This window comes from Sinohyriopsis cumingii, chromosome 11 (genome assembly GCF_028554795.1).
Source record: "Sinohyriopsis cumingii isolate HCF-2022 chromosome 11, ASM2855479v2, whole genome shotgun sequence".
NCBI classification, from domain to species: Eukaryota; Metazoa; Mollusca; class Bivalvia; order Unionida; family Unionidae; genus Sinohyriopsis; species Sinohyriopsis cumingii.
In genome coordinates, this window is record NC_142971.1 from 58,378,652 (window position 1) to 58,392,962 (window position 14,311).

General features: G+C 34.6%; 1 protein-coding gene across 4 annotated transcripts in view; it reads left to right on the forward strand.

Annotated features, from left to right (window-relative positions):
- Positions 1-13,811, forward strand: part of LOC149788520 (adiponectin receptor protein-like) — a 32,885-nt gene extending 19,074 nt beyond the window's left edge. For all 4 annotated transcript variants that reach the window (XM_089974526.1, XM_089974527.1, XM_089974528.1 and 1 more), the window contains exons 5-7: positions 3,668-3,855; positions 8,052-8,245; positions 12,807-13,811. In XM_089974526.1, coding sequence (XP_089830652.1) covers positions 3,668-3,855; positions 8,052-8,245; positions 12,807-12,932 — 508 coding nt within the window. In that variant the 3' untranslated portion in view covers positions 12,933-13,811. The remainder of the gene's footprint in view (positions 1-3,667; positions 3,856-8,051; positions 8,246-12,806) is intronic.
- Positions 13,812-14,311: the final 500 nt, after the last annotated feature.

Consider the following 14,311-nt stretch of genomic DNA (forward strand, 5'->3'; position numbering starts at 1 on the left):
ATGTTTACATATCTGGTTACCCTGAAATGAGCTTGAAACTCGGGAATTTTACATTCCAGATCTTGCACTGATTTGACCCTAATGTTTGCTCATTAGCATTCAGATATTTCCTGATTTGACCCTAATGTTTGCTCATTAGCATTAAAATATTTCCTGATTTGACCCTTATGTTTGCTCATTAGCATTCAAATATTTCCTGATTTGACCCTAATGTTTGCTCATTAGCATTCAAATATTTCCTGATTTGACCCTAATGTTTGCTCATTAGCATTAAAATATTTCCTGATTTGACCCTAATGTTTGCTCATTAGCATTCATATATTTCCTGATTTGACTCTAATGTTTGCTCATTAGCATTCATATATTTCCTGATTTGACTCTAATGTTTGCTCATTATCTATCAGCATTAAAATATTTCCTGATTTGACCCTAATGTTTGCTCATTAGCATTCAAATATTTCCTGATTTGACTCTAATGTTTGCTCATTAGCATTAAAATATTTCCTGATTTGACCCTAATGTTTGCTCATTAGCATTCAAATATTTCCTGATTTGACTCTAATGTTTGCTCATTAGCATTCAAATATTTCCTGATTTGAACTCTAATTTTTGCTCATTATCTATCAGCATTAAAATATTTCCTGAGTTTTATGTAGATATATATGAGAAAGGGTTAGAATGCAGATATAGTTAGAAGAGAAAATCAGCAGTGTTCATTCATATGGACATATACTTGGGTAGATGGAATGTTTTTTGGAAATGGCTATATTTTTAATAGATGAGAGTGATAGAGAAGACCTTGAACTGAAAATTTAAGCAATCATTTTAATTATTGCAGCCATGTTGGCTTATTTGACCTTCAGTCTCTGCAATTTTTTTTATTTTGCATAAAGAGAGGTGTCAAAACTCGTTATGTCAAAGTTTTTTATTCAAACATTAAGTATATTAGTAACGTTTTAGTGGTTTCATTAGACAGAAGCCATCAACATTTTCAGAATAATTTCTGTGACATCCTTGAATTATGATTAAGGTAATTTAAGATTTCTGTTTTTATGCGCTACTTCAAAAGATTAATCAGGAAAAAAGAAACATTTTCTTTTAGCAGTTAATGTTTATTTTGAAAACATTTGTGCCTAAACTAACAATAAAGCTTGGCATAAAAGGTGTGAGGCAGTGATTGTTTGGAGCTGTTGAGTACAAGTACTTCCTGACTGATTTTGTTGACTCAAGGCAGGAAGGTAGCAAATGACTTAGAGAGAAAGAATGTCACTCCTCATGGATAGGATATAGCCATTTATACAGTGTAGATGAATTGCACACTTTTTATAAAATGTCATATTCTTGAATAATCAATGTCATTTTCAAAGTCAGGTTAAAGCTACGGAAGAAAATTTGCTGGCAAAGGTGGCATACCATTTTTATTCCATTATACTATGATGCAACTTTATTCTTAAAGGTACTGAATAAACTTGAGAAAGAATTGATTGACATGTCATTATGCCCATGTACTTGATCATATGTGTGCACTATAAATATTACAGCATTCATTTGTAATCTCTGTTGTAATTATTAGTACTGACATTCAGTTTCAGAATTTTTTGTTGCAGCATGTGTCTTGGAAAGGTGTGAAATATAAACTTATCTAAAAGATAAATGCTGTAAATGATGACTCTTTTTTTTACATTAAAGTGTTGTGTTGGTGATAATATGAGGGGGGTGAGGTTTTTTATTTGTATGGTGAGGGTTGTTTTATATTTCTATAGTGAGGAATGTTTTTTTAGTTTGTATATTGTTTTCTGTAGTTTCTTCTTCAGATGTTTTTCCCAATCATAATACCTTAGGAAAACTACTACCATATTTGCTAGCCTATAAGACAATACTTTTTTACCAGAAAATGTTAGCTTAGTCTTGTACTCCGAGTTGACTTATATATGGATTATGTCATCCATATTTTTCATATGGAAAATAATTCTCCAAGATTACAAAAAATGATGAGTAAAAGATATTTCATTTTGGGGAAGAGATTGTGTATGAACAAATACATGATCCCACATTTAGTATTTTGAACAAATTACATGATCGTCAGTTTTAAAAATTAACATAGACCAAGTGTAATTGGTGCCAAAGCAGCATGCACTTGTAATGTACATTGTTTGTAATATACATTGTTTAAATTTGATTACATATATGTGCGTTAGAATTTACAAGTTAGAAGATCAATAAGCAAGACATATTCCATCACAATTTTCTTCTTTCACCAAATGATCAAATAATGTGTATGACCCATTGAGAGAGAGAGGCAAACAGACAGGCATAGATGTCTTCACGATTGTAAATCTGTATTGTTCACTTACCTGATGACTGAAAAATAAAGTTGTCATTCAAAAGTATTTAGCTTTATCTGTTCTCTTTATCCAGATGGATCTATTATAAAGAAAACTTGTACCAGTTTCTTGCAGGAATAATTTTTTTATATGCATACTTAATGTTGCTATACTAATTTGCACATAGCTAGACTTTGCAGTACTAGAAATGGGTTGTTTAGATCCACTTGTACTTGTCTAGACCTTACAATGCTAGAGTAGTTATTCACTCATCTTGAAATAGAATAATTTGTTACTTTTACAATCGTTGAAGTATATGATCTGTCCCATTTAATATTTCCTTTAGTTTCAATTTATGAAAATAAATTATAATTTCAAGTTATGATAAACACTATTAAATTAAATTTTGCTGAACTATGGCTGGATATAGTAAATGTTAATTGTGCAAAGGTAGAACAGTGGCTACTGTATCATCATCTTCTCAAGGCAGTAATCAGTATCAGACCTGCTCATTAATTGTTATGACCTTCCCTGCAAATCAGGTGCATGTCCATTAAGAAAAAAGTGAGAACAGAGCAAACTATTTCATTGGTTTTGTAATAAGATCCTGTCTCTATTGACACTAAAACTTACATGCCTGGTAATGAATGTACAGTAATTGTAATTCACATGCCTGGTAATAAATATACAATAACTAAAACTTAGATGTCTGGTAATGAATAGACGGTGGCTGAAATTCACATGCCTGGTAATAAATGTACAATAACTAAAACTTACATGCCTGGTAATGAATAGACAGTAAGTGAAACTTACATGCCTGGTAATAAATATACACTAACTAAAACTTCCATAACTGGTAGTGAAAATACAATAACTGAAATGTGCATGAGAATGAATTTTTAAGTGTACATGAATCTTGAATAGACACTTGACAGTAATTCACCCAAGACTAAAGAATATTTATCTTTTCCCCTGGTAAAATATTAAAAATAATAACATTATTTCATGGATCTACTTATGGTTATATTAATTAGAAAAATCATGATAATTGCTCTTCATTAAAATGCTAAGGGATATTTTTGCTTTAATGGATGACTTTCCCCATTTTGTCTAATTATAACTCACCTGGTGCATTGAATCTTCAGTAGAATAGCTATAAAGTTGATGTCAGAATGTAGTCAGAAGTTAGCACATCAGGCCAAGTAGACAAAGGACTTCATGCAAAAACACTGCTCTTTAATCCCACTTTTTATCTGATATAGATTAATGACAAGTTTACTTTTAATCTTGGAAAAAAATATTTTATCAATAATGTGGATGTTGTACATTTCATTTTCTTTCAGACTTGACTACTGTGGGATAGCACTTCTAACGATGGGTTCATTTGTACCTTGGCTGTACTACAGCTTCTACTGCCGACTTGGACCAAAAATTCTGTACCTGGTAGCAATATTTGTTTTGGGATCTGCTTGTATTGTTGTGTCCTTGTGGGACAAGTTTTCAGAGCCACATTTTAGGGGTATAAGAGCAGGTAATATTTTAATATGTGAAAATTATCACCATTATTAGCACTGCTGGTCATACACTAGAAGAGCTTATGAGATGGTCTGTTGTCCATTGTTCAGTGCCTGTCCTCCATTAGCACAAGATTGCTATTGATAATGCTCATAAACTGCTTGAAAGATTGCCATGAAACTTGATGCATACATTCGTCACATGGTCAAGATGGTCCTGAATGAAAATGGAACTGCTGTAACATCAAATTTGGCTCTCACAGTGTCCGAATATCGTAATGCATTTTTCACCAGAAGACTTCTTATGATGTCTAATTGGTCCTCAATGAAATGGTGTTGATCTGATGGCCATTGTGGCAGCCATCTTGAAAATTGTATTATTGCTACTCCTCCTAAATGGAAAGTCGTATTGACATTGGATTTACCCAGTGTTGCCATAACAGCAGCAATCTTGAAAACCTTGTTACCACTACTCTGCCTATATGGAAAGTCATATGGAGAAGGGTTTTTCACCAGAATTGTAATGGTGTTTAGTTGGTACTGATGAAGGTGCTTCTGCTCTGACATCCAGTATAGTTGACACAGCTTATTTACTAATTTGATAGTTTCAATTGCTTTGGTCATGCGCCTTGACTCGAGTGTCAGTGGATTTGTTATGTGACTGTCATGTGCACTTGAGATGTAAGCATCTAAGAGGTAAAAAAAAAATTCAAATTACCTTTTAAAGTTATTTGCTGGATCTGATGGAACAGCTGGATGTAGCCATGAAATTCGAAATAGCGGTAGGGTTACAGGGTTCGTACGGTCTTTGAGAGTTTGGGGAAAAGGGGTAGCATTTTCAAGGCTTTGAAGTTTGGGAAAATCTAGCAGATTACCCTGAGGTCTTTAAAAGTCTTTGAAAATTGAAATAAACCCAAAATTTTACTTTCTTTCCATAATCACAAATAAAATTGTCAAAGGTTGTTAGATTCAGATGTATAGTCTGACTATACCAACCCATTTGTTTGTACCCCCCTACCGATTTCAATAATGGAAACCTTTAATGTGATGAAAAGTGCAAGGAACTTAGTCAGTTCTTTCACTGATTTATAATTTCTAATCTGACTGTGGGTAGAGTGGCCCTAACACCGTCATCATCTGTGCTTTTCATGCTTAACGGAAGTTTTTACTAAAATAGACAGACATGCTTGAGATCCATTTCCACTTCCTGGATAAGTCCATTTTCAGCAAAGGGGTGTGTGTGCGACTACAGATGTACATACATATGTTGTCTGCTTCTGATATTTACAATGTTGAATCAATTAAAGTAAAAGAATGACAACGACAGCTTTGCCTTTCACATGGATTTAACAAGCGGTTTAATTTCTATGTTCATGTGTGCAAAGGGATATAATATTAATAAAAAATACTCTCAGTGTTATGGTAATTTATGGAATCATCTGGCAGTTACCAAATAGGATGAACTATGTCATTACGTTGTCTGATGGAAATTAAGCAGCCCATAGTGTACGCAATATGGCACCATGTTAATATGGAAAGTCTGTTAAGCAGGAAACTTGCAGTGATGCCATTATTAGTGCCATTCTGGCCACAGTCAGGTTATAAATTGTAAATCAGTGATTCAATTGACTTAGTTCTGTGCACTTTTTATCACATTAAACGTTTTCGTTATTGAAATCGGTGGAGAGGGTACAAACAGATGGGGATCTATAGTCGAGATTTCCTGATTTCTCCCTTTTAATGACCCGTTCAGTTTCTTTGCCACTGCAATAACAAACGAGCATTTGTTTGGCCATCCAAAGTTGACCTTGCCAGCAACTTCAATAACACATGCACTCTTCATCAAAGCAAGCCAGCTACACCCTTCATCAAAGGAAGTCAGCACCATAACTATTTTTAGCACGTGTTTTGTTTTATAATTTCATGGTGTTTATTTTTCATAATCATATTATTATGTATGTTTTTGGGTATTATCTAATGTTCCAAAGCGCTTAGAGCTTCTAAAGATTTGTTGATATACAAAGTCATTATTAGTAGTAGTAGTAGTAGTAGTAGTAGTATTATAATCACAAGATAACAACGGTGGCTTCTCTTTCCAAAATGATTGAAGAGAAAAAACGGCAACTAAAAATAATGCATTTAAAGCAGTGCTGATGTCTGTTAAGAAAACAATTTATTTGTATTAAATCTGATGTATAAGTTACATATTTCTGAAATAACAATGAATGTTAACCTTTCTTCCAGATCATTATAAAGCAATTTTAGGAAATTAATTTTAGTTTGAATTTCATCATTAGAAAATATTGTAGTTTTATGCATTCGTTGTTTTCTCATATAACTTGTATACAAAATTTTAGAGAAAATATGTCTTGGAAGTCAATGTTTGTGGTCTTTGAAAGTTTGGGAAAAGTCTTTGAATTTATCATTCAGAGTTCAGTATGAACCCTGCGTTAGTTTTATTCTACATGTTGGCAGAAATAGGAGGAAAGGTACCATCAACCAACTGTAACTCAGGAACTGTGAGATATACCAATAAGTGTCTGAAATATACCTGATTGAAATATACCCGATATTTTACAGGCAAGTTTGTCTGTATCAGTAGCATGATTTAATGTATAGGTGAGATCAGACCCAAACTGTCAGTCAGTATCAGAACAGGTTTGGTGGCTGATTTATTGGACTATTGCTACTCCTCTGGAATGGATGGTTTTATCAGCAGGGTGTTTCACTTAAAGACTTTTATGATGTCTGGTTGGTCCTAAATGATCTGACATTCAATACGGCCACCATGGCATCCATCTTGAAAATCTTATCTCTACATCTCCTCAATGGAGAATGTTATCAGCATATCCTTGTCTAATTTGCTTCTAAATTAATACGTGGCTGATATGGCCTCCAATATGGTTGCCATGGTGTCCATTTTAAAAAATCTTGATATTGCTATTGTCAAAAATAGGATTTGATTTGGAAATATTTTGTACATATATCATGGAAAGGTCCCATCAACCAACTGTAACTCAGGAACTGTGAGATATACCAATAAGTGTCTGAAATATACCAGGTTTGAAAAACTATTTGTGTTGCTTAGTATGCCAAAATGAAAATGGTGCTGATCTGCAATCCAGTATGGCCACTATGGCAGCCATCATAATAATGTTTGGATCATCATATTCAGATGAGGTTGTACCATAAGACTTGCAGTGATGTGTAGTTGATCCTAAATCAAAATGGGGCCAGTCTTACTTCTAATCAATATGGCTGCCTCCACAGCTAAGTTGAAAATCTTGTTATTGCTCACAAATATTAGAAATATTTCCGAAACTAGGCAGTCAAAAAGAAATGCTGTCATCTTGAATTCCTGGAAACTCCTTTCAGCCAGTAGTGCATTAGTCCCTTGGAGGCACTTTTGCTTTTATTATTACTGTTATTATTATTATATGCTGACACTGCACCCTCTGGTAGTATATATCATACATTTAAACAAAAAATGTGTAGGTCAGTCATTACAAATCACAGAACATGAGTACTTTATAGTTTTTGCTTGATGTTGACTTGGAATTCATTTATTAAAAGAATAATAAGCACTTACCTTGAATCAGGATCAAAATTTGACATACTGTTGAAGCTGGGTAGCTCCAACCCTTCAACGGTCCAACTAAATAAATTAAAGACATCAGTAGTTCAACTCTATAGGGTTTCATATAATTGAAAGCTTTCTCATGGGTCAACCAGTTTGAGCAATCACAGGTGTTTGAACCCAGTATATTTGAAGAAGCATGAATCTTAGAAAATGAATTTTTATTAGCTGACATTCAACCGCTCGGGTGGCCTAGTGGTTAGAGTGTCTGCCTCGGATACTGGAGGTTGTGGGTTCGGTCCCCGGCTGAGTCATACCAAAGACTTACAAAAATGGTGCTAACAGCTGCCTTGCTTGGCACTCAGTATTAAGAGGTTAGTGTTAGGACTGGTCGGCCTGGTGTCAGGATAATGCGGCTGGGTGGGACATCATGCTACATGTCTGAGGGATGAATCCCCAGTGCTAGACATCACTATAAACTGCTACACTGCAGACATCGTAGCAATATGACTGAAAAATTGTTAAAGCTACATTAAAAAGTCCAAATCATACACATGCACATTTAGCTGACATATTATTATTCCTTACATTTTATCCATTTAAATATTTCTTGATATTCTGGGGTGTTTTTTGCAGGAGTTTTTATAGCCCTTGGCCTCAGTGGAGTCATTCCTGCCCTTCACTATGTGATCACAGATGGCTTCTACCATGCAATACATTGTGCATCGCTTGGATGGTTATGTCTGATGGCAGTACTGTACATAGTAGGGGCAGTTATCTATGCAGTCAGGATACCAGAAAGACTCTTCCCTGGAAAGTTTGACTTGTGGGTAAGTTTATGATCACTTTCTTTCACTCATTGTCTCCAGATTGTGCAACTAAGGTAATACTTTTTTATACCCCACCTTTAAAGAACTTGTTCTCGAAATCTACTCTGCATTATAGCATATATAGCTTTGAATTTTTTACAAAAATTTAACCGCTCCAGTGGCCTAGTGGTTAAGAGTGTCCCCCTCAGATGCGGGAGGTTGTGGGTTCGAGTCATTCTAATGACTTACAAAAATGGTACTGTTGTTGTTGTTGTAGGGTTTAACACCAGTTTTCAGCACACGATAGGCTATACATGGCGGCCATTATTAATGGTGGGGGAAGAACCCGGAAAAGCCCCGAAAAGAACCACCGACCCACGAGAAGCTACTGGCAAGCTTTCTCACATACCTACATTAGCCGAATCCGAGACTCGAACCCACGCAGACAGAGGTGAGATGGCAGTGTTCCGTAACGGAGAGCGCTTTAGACCACTCAGCCACTCGGGGCCCCCAAAAATGGTACTAACAGCTGCCTTGCTAGGTGCTCAGCATTAAGAGGTTAGTGTTAGGATTGGTCGGCCTGGAGTCGGGATAATGTGACCAAATCACATACGCACACACATACAAAATTAATGATGCTGATCCACATTCAAATGTTTGCCATCATTAAAGAAAGAAAAACCTTTTTACCAAAGCATGGTGAGTTGACTATTTCAGATTTGCTTGAATGATGTTGATGCATTAGATAAGCCACCATAGCTAAAAACAAAACCTTTAAACAGTGCTTATCAACTGCTGAGCAGAATTTGACCAAATATGATTGCATTGTGTTCTTTAAATGATGCCAGTCCACCATCGCATATGCCTATACTTTAGAAAAACAAAACTTCAAATGTCTTCTGAAAATCCATGCAACAGAATTTGACCAAATTTGAAAAGAAGCATCATGGTGTAGATGACTTTTAATTTATACAAATAATTCTGATCCACCTTCAAGTATGGGCAGTGTTACAAAAAGTATTTCACCAAATTTTACAGAAAGCATCCTGGCATGAAGTCCTTTAAAATTTTTACAAATGATGCTAATCTGCCATCAGATGTGTCCACTATTACTAAACATAGAAAAATCTTTAAATGGCTTCTCCAGAACTGTTGAATAGAATTTACTAGATTTGATCGTGCACATACCAGTTTGCCTGTTAAAGCAAAATATCTGGTTAGCTAGCTCAGCTGCTTCTATTTTGTAGCTGGAGTGAGAAATACCATAAGTAAGAGACCTAGGCCAAATGTAAAAAGTAACAACCCTATTCCAAATATTGAAAATAAAGGAACAAGGCCAAATATCAAAAGTTTCATCCCAGTGATTGACTGGTTGCCTCTTTTCAAAGATCTGTTCTTGGATTAAACCAAGTAACCTAGTGATCAAATGCCTGCTAACATTTTCATCAAAGCATGGAGGGATATGTAATGAAGGTCTTGTATGTATATAGTGACTGTGTGTTTTTCTAAGACTACAATGCGTTTTGTTTGTATGAATTTATGCGGACTATTTCCATGCTTTTTTGTAGTTTTAGTTGTGTGGTTTTTTTTACTTATAATAATTACAGTTGACTTATATGACAGAAAGGAACATTGTTTGAAAGTTAGATTTGAATTTTCTTGATATAATGTGCATTGAAAGAGCTTACCATGATCTTTACCAACATGCTATTGTTATGCAGTGAACACTGCTAGAAGCAAACACTGATAGGAATTGTTGAATAGTCAAATTAAAGTGAAGAATAGTCAGACTATGGAAAATGGCAAAGGTGTAGCGGACTACGTCAAAGATTTTTGTAATGTGTTGCCCATAGGCATTGGAAATATCATTACTGTATACAGTTTGGCCACCTCCCCTGGTGTCTCTAGGAGGGATCAAAGGTTAATTTAACAAAAATGGCAACTACAGGAACAGTTATTCATCTCAACCTTGTGATAGCATGTGTATATCCCACCTGCTAGGTCATGTGGGTGGATTGATGTGGATGTTGCTAGCACCAGGATTAATTATGGGAAACTGCTAACATTAGGTAATATCTGTTTATTAACTGCGTTTCATTTTAACTTAACATATGCTTCATCATCTATAGATGAAAATGCATAGATTTTCATTTTAACTAGTATCAGAACCTCCAGTTCTATACATAGCCTTATGGTGAGATAATCTTATTGTTGTTGCATAGGAATATGGACATGCATGTTGGCCTACAATAGTGCACATGCATATTGTTTCTTAAAATATGTATACAAAATATGATTTCGAAACCTCTCTGATTCTAATAGTCAATGTAAATATATTACTATCTTTACTTTATTGGTATATATGAACACATAGTCATATAACGCTATTTTATTCGTTCAAATATGTATATAAGTTTGTTGATTTCTTCCTTGCCCCCATCAAGAACCCCAATTCTGATCACATATAAAGACTTGAATATACATGAGAGAGAGAGAGAGAGAGAAAGTCATACAGTTATTTGAGAATGATAGATATATCAATACTTACCTCAACTCATTTATCATTCAAGTTTACATATGCAATGGTTGCAAATGGGGTTTCTAGGAAGTTGGAATGGAAGTTGCATTCATTCTACAAACTCTGAATTTTATACACTGTAAATCACCGTCGTAGCAGGCTAAGTGCTGTTTAATGGCATTAGCAAAATCAATAATAAAATGAGTGTTGCCATTTGGTCATTTTAGGTGTAAGTTCTTTATAAACATGTACATCCTCTCAAAACACAGACAACTGCATACAGAGAGTGTAATTCTCTGCTAGTTTAAAAATAGATACACAAGGTCTTGAAAATACAATATCTATAGCCTGTTTTGTTCCTGTATTATTTGTTCTATTTTGATACTGTATCGGCCTCTGTAATTTATTTATTGTAAATATGTTGTAATAAACATTTTAATTGTAAGAGAGAGAGAGAGAGAGAGAGTTGACTGGAAACTTGATGTTGTGATTGTATTTGTATTACACTTGGCGGAGATATGCACATAATCGTCCAATGTTATTACTTCTAAAACATTTTGAACATTTTGCATAAGGTCATTAGAATTGTTGAACCAGTAGTGTCTTCTTTCATTTTAGTGTCCAAATTATATCTTTAAAGAAGACTAAAGTTGCGAATAATACACTTGCCAATTTTGTTGTTGTTGTTGTTATAGGGTTTAACGCCATTTTTCAGCACAAGATAGGCTATACATGGCGGCCAGTATTAATGGTGGAGGAAGAGGCTGGGAAAACCCCAGAAAGAACCACCGACCCACGAGAAGCTACCGGCAAGCTTTCTCATATACCCCCATTGGCCGAGCGCAAGACTCGAACTCACGTAGACAGAGGTGAGATGGCAGTGATCCGTAACGGAGAGTGCTTTAGACCACTCAGCCACTCAGGGCCCTGCCAATTTTGTCAAATGTAAATTTATATTTATAATTATATTTACAGCTCTTAGAAAATCATTGTTGCGGAAAGTATTGTAGACTTTTTTGGCACTTATTTTAACTAACTTAGATACGGACTAGGTAATGTAATTATGATAGCTGACTAATGTCATGTGATCAGTTTTTAGAATTTGAAATTGACTATGTGCTTCCTTGTTCGTGCAGTTATAGATTTCACTGCTAAAACAAAACAATAGATGTGTTTTGGGGTTGGGGGTTGGGTGGTCCGTTTCCCCGTACCATTCATATTTCACAAAAGTATGCAAAAATTACTGAAGTGTTGGTGTAATGGATTTTAAATGTTGCTTTGCACATGCATTAATATGCAGACAAATATTTAGTTCATAAACAGATTATAGATTGACTAGAGGCTACATCAAGGGGTATGGAAGACAAGGTATTTATATTAATTTCTTCTAAGGATTTAAACATGTATGTGTTATGTGTATGTTATATTGCCATGAAAGTATAAGGATGAAGCAAACATATTGGCCTCGTTAATGCCTCCTATACAATCATAGCATTCAGTATTATTAAACAGTCATTAAAATAATTCAACAATATTAAACATCTTTCAATAATGTTAAGCATTATTTCATGTAGGAACATTTAATATTATTTTATGGTTAAGTACCTTTTTGTCAATGTAATTTAGGTGTAGTATTCAGTTGATGTATACGTTAGATCTATTTTTTGTTTACTTTTGGCTACGATGGATCCATATGGAATAGTTTTAGAAATAATAATTTATTTACAGAGCTTTATAACCCCAAATAATAAAATGCATATTGCAAAATTTTAAACTGAGTGAATAGTTCTTGATAAAGCAGTATCTATGATAAGTATGTGGAAAATGTGACTGCTTTTCATGTATATTTTTATCCTGTTTCGACATCCAGTAACCATGGCAGCATACATGTGAACACAAAACTGATGTCAGAAATAAATGTTAACCATATTATACGTGCAGTATACATCTTATAAGGACATTTGGAGAGGGGGCAGAAAATGGTACTTACTAGATAAAGTCCTTTATATAAGATCATATTTAGGAATTATTATTATAACATCACTTTCCTTTCCATTCTTTCAGTTCCAGAGTCACCAGATCTTTCACATGTTTGTCCTTGCTGCTGCATTTGTTCATTACCATGGAATCTCAGAGATAGCTTACTACAGACTAACACTGGGAGATTGCCTAGAAACAGAAATATTCTGAAGCTGTTTTCTTCAGCGCTCCATGCAGATTTATTGTACATAAAAATTGTTTTCTGTAAAATTTTGATATAATACAAGTTGATTGCAGAAAGATGTGCTGAAATATGGAACCTACTAGATTGTGATATGGATTTTCCAAACCACTGACATTAAGTAAGTTTCAGAATCTCTTGTGTGGCCACTTTATTAAGATGTTGCAGCTTTAATGCAATCAAAAATGCATCCTTAAAGATATTCAAGTAGTAAAGATATTTCTATTTATTGTGTGTATTGTACAGAGATGCTGCCAGTGCATTCCATTGTGCAAATTGCACAAAAATTGGTATGAAATTTGTGCACTTGGTGAGCTGTGATACAAGAGAACTCCTGCAAATTAGTTTATAGTTGTGCATATAAAAATGTGCTCAGTGCACTATACAATTTTTATTTAACTTTTAAAATGCCTGTCATGACATGAGTCCTGCCACTGGTAGAGGTCTCCTAATGCTGTCTTTTTTTTCCAGGTAGGTAACTGTTTACACATCTGGATACCTTAAATTGACATGAATAGTTGTTAAAACTAAATTTGTTTGGCATAGCAATCAGCAAAGCAGTGACTCAAGAAAATGAAACTTTGACAGACAGAGTTAATGTTAATGAAAAATCTTATTTTGGAGCAGAAATATCCAGTAGACAATACCTATGTGCTGTGGAAAATTGTACATACTAACCATAAAAAAATGTTTCCAGTATGTTAATGTTGGCCAAGTTGACGATGTATATGTCCTTTCAGACACCAGAATTTTAAAGGGGGATCTCAGCACAGAACAGTATTCATATACAATTAAGGAGGAGACTAAGATTAACAGATTAATGCTTATATTAGAGGATTTTTATATCAAAAGAGGAAGAAAGAGAGATGGATATTTGAGTGTTAGGAAAATACTGAATCATGTCCATTTCTTTCTCCCCCTTTTTTCCTACCTCCCCCATTATTTCAGTGACAAAGGGGGAGCAAACCCTGATAAGTGAAATTCTGGCAGCATCTCTGATTATTTAAGATTGTGAGCAACTATGTGAGTCACAAATCCAGCATTGTATATACGTTATTACAAGTCTGGTGGTGAAATATAATATAGCTGAATGTAGTGTCGGTGTATTATAGGCAGATACTACCATCAAATTCAACATTGTATGTACAATGTTACAAGTCGGGTAGTGAAATATAGCTGAATGTAATGTCAGTGCATGATAGATACTACCATTAAAAGTCATCATTAGTATGATAGATCATTATTGTTTGAATTGCATATCAAATTACACATCGACCAGAGTAGACTAAATGTGTGTGCACCCTTTCATGTATATTTCAGGGTTCAATCTAGAATGCATTTTGAGTGC